Source organism: Chelmon rostratus, chromosome 1 (assembly GCF_017976325.1).
Source record: "Chelmon rostratus isolate fCheRos1 chromosome 1, fCheRos1.pri, whole genome shotgun sequence".
Lineage (NCBI taxonomy): Eukaryota > Metazoa > Chordata > Actinopteri > Chaetodontiformes > Chaetodontidae > Chelmon > Chelmon rostratus.
This window is the reverse complement of record NC_055658.1, coordinates 17464909-17476894: the sequence shown is the minus strand read 5'-3', so window position 1 is coordinate 17476894 and position 11986 is coordinate 17464909. Positions and strand designations below refer to the sequence as shown.

Genomic DNA, 11986 nt, shown 5'->3' with positions numbered 1-11986 from the left:
GCAGCGCGAGACTCACCTAACGCGGACAATCTCGCTTACGTCAGAGCAGCCGAGCTTTAATCACGTCCTATGAAAGATTATTCAAATGAAAGAGCCGTTTAGATGGCAAATGTTGCCCTCTTGTCTCTCGGTATTAGTGGAAATTGTGTTGTTGAAAGATTAAAATGCCACAACACTCTTCCTCTATTCTACAAGGGTTGACGTTTAACAACATAAACATGCGTAGAGCACACACAGGCGTGGTGGTGGACGAGGAGCACAACATAAACCGTTTGTTTGTTTGTTTGTTTGTTTAAAATTAGCATAAATAAAAATATAGTGAGACAATCAGCTGTGGAAGACTAACCCTGCGACAAAGTGAAAACAGTGGAGGCAGCCTGCTCAGATCCTTTACTTAATGAAAAGGAACAATGCAGCGTTAAAAATACACAACTACATGTTACACAAGGTCCTGCATTCAAAATGATATTTAAGTAAACTAGCATACATGAGTATAAGCCGGAAAAGGTATTTAAAATATCAAAAGTTGAAGTATTTATATACCGTTGGGTGGATTCATCTATAAATGCTTAGTAAAGCTTCAATACAATACTTTAGTAAACGTACTTAATCACTCTCCGTTTGTGCAGATTATAAGTAAATGCATAATCAAAGACAGTTTAGCTGGTGTGTTTGTTAACATCTTCTCTACTGTTACAACCAGGGCCATAGACAAGCACAAAGGTCATGCCAGGCTTGACCCAGAAAACCTCACCCACCTAAGAAGTTAAGGACCAGCTCTTTAAAAAAAAAACATTTCATGTTTTTTAATGGCCCAACTTAATGGACTAAATTTTGTTTCAAAGCCACTTTTCCTACACTGCAAGTTATGTAATACTGTTAATTAGCCTTAAATAATATCGGATATGTGTGTAATATCGATATTTGTGTAAGTGTAGACCATCTTAGAGTCAAAAACCACAAAGTTCCTAGAAGTATTACTCAGGACATAACCTCTGCAGTGGTAGTTACAGCTCTGGTTACAGCCGAGATGCAAGGAGAGATGTGTGTTCATCATAACTTAGAAAACTGTACGTCTGTGTTGGGGGTTGTGGCCATGTCATATAGCAGTAATAAGTGTTTGTGTGTGTGTGTGTGATAAAAGCTTCTAATCCACACATCACATCTGGATGGATGGTCAAGCGGAGTAAAAAAAAAGGGTGGGGGGGTGGGCTTTTACGGGGACCCTGGATGAAAACCAGCAGAGGAGCTCGACCTGAAGAGACTCGATCCATCAGTGAATTTCCTCTTTGAGATAAAACCTCGACACACATCTCAGCTGCAGTCTCCACCTCTCTGACCCGGCGCTTCCACAACGTGACACATGCAGCCACATACACACGTTCAGCGACAATATCAGTAATCAGCATATTCTAATCATATGAGCATGTGCACGTGTGAGTGACAGGGAGTGATGGAGGGAGGGAGGAGGATTAACACTAAATTATACCTGACGGAATTTTGACAAAATGATGATTTCAGTTTTAATTACACTAATGCATCAAACACAAACATGAAGACTTTTTTTTTTTTTTTACAACCATTTAATTTGTATGGCCCTATTTCATAGAAAAAAAAATCAGTAACCTTCAGTTGTGCACTCATTAGCAACAAGACCCAATAGATTAAATCTGTAATAAAGCAGAAATAAAAGAGAAACATGATGAAAACAGTTTTAACAGTGCATTAAACTCAAGACAGCATATTTTTTTTAAACAGTGATGGCAGATCATTTCATCTAAATGAAAACAACATACAATAGTACTAATAATTGAAAAGCAAATCAAAATATGAATCAGTTCTCACAGAGATGTTAGCATGTGTTCACACAACCTGTCTGAAATAATGCACATATGCGCGCACACACACACGCAAGTGCACGCACGCACGCGCGCGCGCACACACACACGCGCGCGCACACGCACACACACACACACAGGAATGATTCTGAACGTCAATCAAAGACAAACATACTGTATATAAAAGCAGGCAGGACAAAGTCAACCACTCCTCAAGTAGAGAGGACCCATCCCCTTCAGTTTTCACAGCTCGTACACGCACACCAAACGCACACAGTTACTCTCGTGGCTGTATGTCCAGAATATTTTCAGCCAGGCTGGTGAGTTTGCAGTCCTCCAGTGCTTTGACCAGCCGGCTCAGCTTGGCTGCTCTCCCCTCCGCCTGGAGGAAGCGGTTCAGCAGCTGATAGGCTTGCTCGTACAGCCCTTCTCTTTCGTACTCGTAGGCCAGGTTGTCTACGGCCGGACCCTTCAGGGCCCGGCAGCTCTTCCCCAGGGCCCTCCCTACATGCTTCCACTGCCGGCCCACTCCATTAGAAAAGCTCTGAAGGTCTGCCTGTGTCAGCATTCGGTCCTCTGATGGGCCAAAGGATAAGGATGGAAGGAAAAAAACATTAATGTAAAGTGTACTTAATTATGATTACATAACAGTGAATATTTCCCAGAATAATTTATAGACTTGCTGTGCACCTTACCCTTACAGGACATCAACAGGATTGGTTCTATATATGTTAGACCTCTGAAGCATTAACAGCATTGATTGATTTTATTTGGCCCTTTGAGACACTGATACAAGCTATGAACACAGCATTACCATGTTATCACATATAAAATGGTTATGGAGAAGCTGTTAGTAAACAGGTGCTGTTTAAACACCCTGCAGACAAGGAGCAACACTAGCATTTATCTGGAGTTTTGTTTATGTCCAATGTTTCTGTCCTCCCTCCCCTCTCTCCCCAACAACTCCTGAGGGAAATATGTGGCTCTGTCGCTGCTAAATGCTTCACTGTGCTCACCAGCTAGTTGCTAACTTTGCCTATCTGCTGTACGGTGCTGAGCAGGCAGCATGCAGTGGGATTCTCAGAAACAGTTGCCTGCTGAAAATAAACTGAAACACTGAAGTTGTGGGTCATAAAACTAAAGTAATGAGCTGAAACATGCTGAAATGCTGCTCAGAGATGGAACTGCAGAAGTGGGTGATAATTCTCTGAGAGGTTTGTCACTACAATGAACACCCGTCACATAACCTGTAAACATTAAATCCATTGTGGATACCAAAATATTGATCAGCACAGCTTTACGTTTGTGAATGTGTGTGGGCTTCTCTATCATTAATAAAGACAGAGAAACCCAAGTGTTTCCCTGCTCTTTACTGTTTAAGAATCAGAAACCAGAGCAGCTACTGCTGCTGGAGGCCTTGGGAGGAGGCACTCAGGGAACAGAGGTCCCTCATGCCCAGATACAGCAGAGTGTCTGAGGAAGCTGAATCTAAATTGACATGAACTGAATCCAAATATTAAATTAACTCAATCAGAAAATCCAATTAACTTTCAAGGCACTGTAGTCCCTCATCAGTTAATGTTGATTCAACAGTTCAATACAAGGTCGACCAATTTGAATCAATGCAATCGAATACATTATCTGCAGGCAGTGATCTCTTCCCATAGACTGAGCATCAATTTAGAAAAGACTGGATTGGAGAGTCAGCTGACAAACAACACTGAATTCAAAATGCTGTAAGGATGATCAATCAACAGAAATCTGGCAGCGTCTTGCATTAAAAAGTTGCTTTTTGACTGCAGTTCAAAACAATACAACCTTGAGACCGTGTGACGATGCAGCACTGACACAGCTGCTGTTATAAATAAATGCAGGCTGATGCTCACTCTCACAAATTATATATCACGAGCAAGCTTCACTTTAACACATTACTGTCTGGAAGACAGGAAATCCATTAAAAAGTGTTGCTTTGTAAAATGTTTGCAAGGAGTGCATTCAGTTGACAGAATGGCTTCTTCACCATCTCCTTCTGGGGAATCTAATAAACAGCACCAAGCACCACAGCATGAAGGAAAAAAATCTCTTTATGTGATATAAATGCTATTTTAACCTCTTTTGTGACCTCTTAAGGACAAAATTTTGGCAACAAAAAATTGCGGCAACCACATGACTCGAAAGCCGAAATGTTCGTCTCGACTCACCGAACACTCTGTTCTGAAACTTGAAGCAGTTGCTGGGGATTGGAGACTCTTCCTGAGTGATGGAGGCTGACTGTGGGGCAGGGCGGAGGGCCTTATTCTGCAGCAGCTGCTCCAGATGATCGATCTCCTCATCGCGCAGGCGCTCCGGCTGACACAAAATGACAAACAATGCGTGAGTGTTTGTCCTGCCACCCACAGGAGTGACGTTTTTGAATACTTTCACTGCTCTCAGTTTTTCATTCATCTGGTCTGTCAAAACATCATTTCACATGCCGACTTATTTCTACACTAGATACTTTAACTTTTTAGTCCAACAGATAGTAACACAATACAGCATCAGATGTCAATTAAATTGCAATTTCTGAATGGCAATTGAACTTAGCAGAGGATGCAAAGTGTCTTTCTAAAGATTTTTTTCTTTTTTGTTGTTGTTTCTGAAGATCTCTCTGAGGATGTCCCACCACCATCTGCAATTTTTTATTTATTTACTTTTTTTTTTGCATCTATGAGTTGTAGCAATTGGCAATTTTACACTGCTTGGCATCACAAATCAGAGACTCAAATAGGTTTGGTGTTGTTCTCAATGATGGCGATTTTCACCAGGTGGAGAAACAACTGACCAATCAGACCGTAATAGGTATAGCCAGCTAGCTACTTAGTGACATTCATGAAAATGAGCAAAATGTCATTCATCATTAGTCTTACACTGACTTATTTCTTTGGTCAGTGTGAAAATGTTAACTGCAGCTTCCGTGTCAATTGAAAATGACATTGGTGGGATACGTCACTGTCTAGTGATTGGTTTGGACTGAAAAGAAAAAAAATGACACAATCAGGCTGGCATTAAAAGGAAATGGTGATTCAGTCTGATTATCTGCCCAAGTACCAACTACTCAAAAATTTGAAATACTGGAGCTGCATCTCAAATGGCCTAAGAATAGACAAACAGAGACATCCAGTATACCTGTGACAGGTGGATGTGCTGTAGGCAAAGTTCCAACTTGTCCAGACAGAGATCCAGGATGTGTGTGCTGGCCTTGAGCTGGGTTTCAACTGCGAGCTCTTGGGGAAGAGCAAGAAGCCGGCAGGCGTGTTGGGAGAGGGACTGACGCACTGCTCCGGAGCTGTAGCTCTCCAGGAACTGCTGACAAGTAGCCGCATCCACAAACTTCACCTCCACCCCAAGAAAGGGGTCAGCGTCATGGACCTTAAGTATCTCATAACCACCCAGACCTCCTGCAGAATCTGACCACGGAAAAGACGTTCAAGAAAACACATATTTGTCTTTTATCTGAATTAGCATCCTACACGTCTGATACATCCCAACTAGAGCACTCACCTATAAGTGTCAGCTTGATGACTTTGAAGACGATGAACTTTCCCTCCTGCTGCTCTTTGTAGAGAGAGAGCAGGTCCACAGCAGGACAGGCCGACTGCAGAAACAGGACCGCACAGCCTGTCCATGGCCCACCATCCACAGTCTTGTCTGCCATTCTCTGAAAGAAGTGACATACAGGTTTCAATGGGGAGAAGACAACATCAAAAGGTTCTTTTGTTTGATGTGCAGACAAGGCAAGAGGATCATTATATCTGATTTGTTTGGGTACGGTCCTCTTCATAATATCATACATGACAACGATGACTGAGGCTAAAGATGTTTATATCATGTGTCCACAGTTCTCTACAAAGGTTTCTGTGTTTACTGTTTGAAGAGTTATGAACCTGAAGAAGAGGATCCCTTATCTACACACAACTTCAGTTGTAAAGTCTCCTGTAACAGGGAGCTGTGATGGTGTCAGATTTTATTGTTTTTAAAGAGAAATCAGGAAAACACTGATTTCTGTGGCTTATCCTTCACTTTGAGTATATGACTATGTGGAGTTGGCTTTTTCAGCTCTGTCTCTTTTTTATTTCAATTTGATTGTGTATCCAGCAGTCAGTCAACTGTTGACTGGACTGACAATCTAATGTATTTCTCTCTGTGTGTATATATGTAACATCTGTATGACTGTTGGCAGAGTCCTACTCTCATCTGTAAAGCGGGATCAATCAGTAGAATTGGCTTTGATAGAAGTGGCTGCTTTTATTGTTCCTTTCATAACAGATTTTAAGGATTTTTGAGAAGGGCCACTATTACATAATGCACCAAACATTACAGATGATGGATATCATCATCTGTAATGAGACCTAAATAAAACTAAAACCAACAAAGGATTAGCGATGTAGCAATTCAATATATTCATGATTACATTCAATATTTTACGGCAGTGTGACAATTTAATTCATTTTAAATAATACACTTCACTACTGGGTTCAGCTGCAGTTGATCTTTGAGTGGTTTAACATTTCACATGTCAGAATAAAGTCTCACATTGTTCAAGCATTAGTTCTCACTCAGTTGGATTACTGTCTAGCAGCGTGGGTCAAGTGCTTCAGATGAAGACAAATAAAAAACTACGATTAGTCCAGAATAGAGGCACACAACTCGCTGTGAACTGTGACAGAGGAGATAGCATCAGAATGCACATGACCTCAGACTGGCGACTGGTCAGGGACAGGACGGTTATTTCTCAGCTGTTTCATAAGAAATACTTAATTGTCTAAAATCAAAATGTTCTATATCAAATTCCATACAGAAGTAAACAAAACTTTAATACTAGGCATGAATCAAGAGGTTGTAATACACTTCCTGTCTCAAAAACTAGTGCAAGGTAACATACTCATGTAGAGAGGAATGTAAAATATGAAATGGTTTGCCGTCTGACATTTTCATACTGAACAAGCAAAACTGTTTTAAAAAGAGCTTAAGGAAATGACTAAAAGTGCAGAACACCAGCCTATCTCCGAACAGGACAAGTTTAAGGACACAGTATCTGACTATATAATCATTAATGAGGAACATTGATCTTTTTTTTGTTTTATTTTCTCAGTGACTGTATATGCTATATACTGTTTTTTTCAAATGTTTGACTATTTAGATATAGTTGGGTACTTGTTGTCTTTGTTGTTATTATTGTCATTAGTAGTTTTACTACTGTTGATTCTTTTCTATTCGCTCTTGTAAAAAAAAAAATATTTGCTTGTTCAGGTTTTTTGTTACCTTTTTCATTGGATTTTTAATTACATAACTGTTTCACATTATGATGTAATGTTTACCTGTGTGGGCCCCAGGAAGAGTAGTTGCTACCTTGGCAGTGGTTGATGCCCATCCAAATAAATACATTAAATAAATAAATGAAGCATGGGGTTTTCAAGGCCCAGGAGGAGCGGTTTCTAACGGGCAAAGGTTAGAGTGGTATCACCAAAGATTCACTGGTGCAGCTTCTTAAATGTGAAGATCTGTTGTCTAATACCATTGTAATTTAACTCTTTTTGGTCTGTTATTTGAACCAAACCATTTATTTCATCACCTACGGTTATGTTAAATTGTGACGGCACTTTTCAACTATTTCCTGACATGTTGCGCACTAAATGACGAATCCATTTAAAAACAGTTGATATTGCCTCAGTTACACAACCATGTACTGAACTGTTCATCAGAACGAAATGTACCTTATACCTTTATAAATATAAATATAATTATAAAGGTATAAGTATAAATATACCTTTCTTTTCATCTGAGGCCGGTGATACACTGTAATTTCCACTCACTTCACTTTCACAAAAACTTCCCACTAAAGGGATGAGCCAAATAAACAGAGCAACCTCTCTAAAATTAACTGCCAGTACCAATGAGAGCCAAAGATATGTTTCCTCCTTGAGTTAAAACCACTTCTCTCCTAGTGGTCCTTGGTTGTTATGGCTTCACTCCATTTTACCCTTTTTTACCCCAATCTCCTTTTGAAACCCTCATTACATAAAAACATGTTTAATCTCAGCCCTCCCCTCCCCCAGTCCAGCCCCTAACTCCTGTACTCTGAACAACAAAGCCTGCTAGCTCACTCTTGGTGTTGTCTCCATGCACAGGATGCAGTGCGCTCTGCGTGGAAAGAGCATCCTCTGAGCTGGATTATATGCATGTCCTCATATTACACTAATACACAGTATGCAGGGCTACTGGGCCTACAGGAATCTCCATAACATAGCCAGTATGTAATTATATGCTATCCTATCTACCGGTACTCTGGAAGTACACTGTGAGATCTGTTCACCAGCTGTATGAGGATTAAGTGATCACAGGAGCTTAAAATATATCATTTAGCTTTTGCTGCCAAAAGGCAACCTCTAGTATTCCCTGGACAGCTGAAAGTCAGATAGTCTGAAAAAAATCTTTGATTCACACAAGGAAGTGCTTTCACAAATTAGTAATTTTATCTATGTGTGATGAGGTGAGATGATATCTGTTCTTGTTTTGTGTAGTTGTCTTTAATGCTTTACCGCTCCAGATGTAAACTAAACAGACCTGTAGATGATGGCTTGAAATAAAGGAAATCCACATGGCATCTGTAACAAACTGTAAGGCTACCACTAATGATTATTTCCAGGTTGAATTAATTTGTTGAATATTTATTAATTTTCCATAAAATGTCAGGACATTTTTGAACAAAAAACACCCATAATCAAAATCATAATCATAATCTTCCAATTTTCAAATGGATTCAAAAATCACCAGTACAAAGCAGAAATATTTTTTTTGCTTGATAAAAGATTTTCATTTTTAATGTATCATCAAAATTGTTCGTGATTCATTTTCTGTCATATCGTATCCATTCAAATCAGAGGCACATGAATATGCAACTACCTTCAATAGTGAAATCAAATAATGTTAACAGGAAGTCACACCTCTTGTGGTTACGGTAATTACTTAGGATCCAAGAAACAGGTTAACACAAGCCCTGCACACCCACACAGTTGTTTCCAGTTATACAGAACTGAATGATCTGACCTCAGCTCATGGCGTGCTGATTGTATACAGTATCTCCAAATTATATAATACAAAGTATCTGGAAACTAAACAAACATGGATGCCTCACATCAGCCAGAGTCCATTGTTAAAATCCTGAATTTAATGAATTTAGTGCTGTGCTGTGCTGCTGATGCACAATATTTGTAACCATCACAAAACCAACTCTAACATCATGTGAATGTCCTGAGTTGGCCTGTAGTGTGAATCATTGCAAGTCATAGACATGTGATCTATAGATGAATATGCAAGCAAATAAATAAATAAAATGTGGTTATTGCAATTATTTTGGCAGATATTGTAATGAGTCACGATTTTAGTAGAAAGGCTGATTTTTTTTATTTGTTTTCACCAAAAAAAAAAAATAGATTCAAAAAATGTGATTTTTGTTGGGGTCTGTATCAAACAAGCATCTTCCCTTACATCTGGAGAATATGATTTGTAGGCTGGTGTATCTCTGTAGCACCACACTGCTTAATTTATAATGGTATGTTATGAGACACTTTACATTTATCAAAAAACTGCAGCTCCTGTGATCTGAATATTGCACTCGGCCATATTGCGATTTTGATTTTCGATTATTTTCTACAACATTACCATGCTTTCAATGCAGTGTTTGGAAGCAACTCTGTTACCTTGTGAATGTCCCCAGTTGTTCTGTAATGTGAACCCTGGCAATTCATAAACATGGGAATCAGGTAAAAAGTTGGCTGAAGCCATTCTGGGTATTACAGGACATCACCAAACTCCATGTGCCACTATGACAGAAGTGTAAGTTTGTTGTACCCTGTTGTGCCAGGAGAGTGAGGGAGATCAAGCAGTCAAGCAGGGTCTGCACAGCACCTGCCCACCGAGGTCTATTCCGGCAGAATAGGTGAACACCTGTGTAGGTGAAGTATGGGTGTGTAGGAGCTTAAAGGAATACTCACAAAAGTTAGATATATATGGAAAGAGTTGACTGGTGTTACTGTTCCTTACAAATACATACAGTAGCTTCAATAAAGCAACTCTAAGCATTACAGTGTGATCTGACTGTTTCATGAACCACAGCTTGACAGACAAGGTAAGTGACAAAAAATTAATTACATCAAGGAACCTATACTACTTGTACAAGTTATTGTAGTGTACTGAAAATGGGCCAAAATCCACAGTCTTTGCAGTAACGAGATTTGGCTAATTCTGCCTGCTGAAGCCTCATACTGGCTTTACACACAGTGTGGCCATCAGCTCCACAGAAAGAGGACCAATTACAGTATCAATGCTTTCATACATACATGGGTGTATGTATAAAACTACTGTTTTTGAGACAGACTTTAAACAAACAAACACGTGACCCTATCTTTTAAAGGATACTACTCATGCTTTGCAGACCATCATATGTCTAGTGTCCTTTCTAAAAACCGTTCCACATGCTAGAATATGTTTCGCAGGATCTCTGGAGACATGTTTTTTTAGGATAACTCGGGTGAGAACAAATAGCCAGATTGTACTATAGTTTCACGTGATTTTAACACCAAAGTGATAACTGTTCTTGCCAAGGACATGCAAGCATAGTTTAAAACAGCTGGCCTAGCTAAAGGCGAGGTTGCTAAGCGACCCACACGTACAGTACAGGTGACTTTCGGTTAGAACACGTTAAGTTTGCTAGTTACCTGTCACAGGTGAGGAATATTTTTCCAGAGTTTTACAGCAGCATTAATTCTACCAGCCGGAGACACCACCGTCCGTCTCATGAATCGCAAACTACAGACTTACGTTAAGACATAAACGGAATACGGGGTGTTGGTATGAGAGGGCAGTTCGTGTTGGTAAACCTCCCGTACAGTAGACACAACTGCCGTAAAACTTCGGCCACGGCTCGACCAAACGGATTGCTGGAGTGCTGACTGGTCAGCTAAAAGACACAGCACCGGGCACACTTGATGTCTAACTGATCATTCTTTTGATTCACTGTTAAGTAATCAATGATTACAGTCGGTACAAACTTACCTTGAAACTTTCTTATATTGTTCGGTGACGCTTCCTCCTGCGGGATCACACACACTGACACAAGTAATAACTTCCTGGTCTCCCATTGGTTGAGCGGAAATAAAAAAGAACGCTCTGATTGGTGGAAATCAACATGCCGCCTGGGGAAAAAATCATGACAGGAAGGAAGTGTTTTTTGTTTTTTTTAAATGTAGGAATCCAGACGAAGGTTTACACATTTCAGTTACGTAGATTGGACATTTGCATTTCCTTGGACTGATTTCTTGCGATCGAAACATAATCATCAATGTAGTGGCTCAAACTGAGATGAAAGTTAAAATAATCAGTGAAACTGGACAACTAGGAAGTGTTTGAGGGCGAGATACTGATTGGTCAATTGACCATATCAGTGGTACTGCATTTTGTAGCAACATGATATGGTTCCTTTTATCGACGATCGATTTTACTCCTTTTTCCTGTGATAGACCTACAAGCCCAATGCAGCGTTACTGTGGTTCTATGAACAGTTTCTATTCATGTTAACAGCTGTATGCAAACTGCTGAAAATCCATACAAATGCATTAATCGTTGAGGTAATTTATCAAGGTTATCAAGGTGACTTTTAGTTTTTCCTCTTTTATGTCAATATGAAATAAGTATTGTTGAGATTTTGACAGACAATGTACTAGCAATTTGAAGCTGTCACTTTGGGCACTGGGGAACTGTGATGGCTATTCTTTATTATTTTGTGATGTTTAATGTCAACTGCAATAACAATGGCAGTGCCAATTTAAGCGAAAGCTTCCATTTGTAATTTTCATAAAATTAACATGCGCTGAAAGAAGGTGTTAATGTGACTGAAAAACCTGGACTGAGAATTTTCAAATGTGTGTGCCTTGAAGTTTCATTCACATGTCAACGTGTCCTTGAGCAAAACACTGAGCCCCTAACTGCTCAGAAGGCACAGGTGAACGTGAAACAAGCTAATCTATGTCAAGTGTCTCTGTACAGAACACCTTAGGAAGAGACAACAAAGATTTTAAGAAACAAACGCAATATGAGATATACATATATCT

The 11986-nt window shown here is 39.7% G+C and overlaps 1 protein-coding gene across 2 annotated transcripts; it reads right to left on the bottom strand.

The window, feature by feature from the left end:
* Positions 1–1574: 1574 nt before the first annotated feature.
* On the bottom strand, positions 1575–11016 carry tradd (tnfrsf1a-associated via death domain). Of its 2 annotated transcripts, none has more exons than XM_041938563.1 (5): positions 10932–11016; positions 5379–5535; positions 5004–5284; positions 4040–4187; positions 1575–2414 (listed from the first exon to the last, which is right to left on the bottom strand). In XM_041938563.1, exons 2-5 carry the CDS (start codon positions 5530–5532, stop codon positions 2116–2118), a joined length of 882 nt encoding a protein of 293 aa, XP_041794497.1. In that variant the 5' UTR covers positions 5533–5535; positions 10932–11016; the 3' UTR covers positions 1575–2115. The 2 variants fall into 2 exon arrangements, with proteins under 2 accessions (XP_041794497.1, XP_041794505.1); XM_041938571.1 differs by lacking the exon at positions 10932–11016 and adding an exon at positions 10595–10715.
* Positions 11017–11986: the final 970 nt, after the last annotated feature.

Coding starts and splice junctions, on each gene's coding strand:
- tradd (XM_041938563.1), bottom strand. CDS start 5,532: ATGGCAGACAAGACTGTGGATGGTGGGCCATGGACAGGCTGTGCGGTC. Junction 5,285..5,378: donor CATCAAGCTGACACTTATAG/GTGAGTGCTCTA, acceptor TTCCGTGGTCAG/ATTCTGCAGGAGGTCTGGGT. Junction 2,415..4,039: donor GTTTCAGAACAGAGTGTTCG/GTGAGTCGAGAC, acceptor TTGGCCCATCAG/AGGACCGAATGCTGACACAG.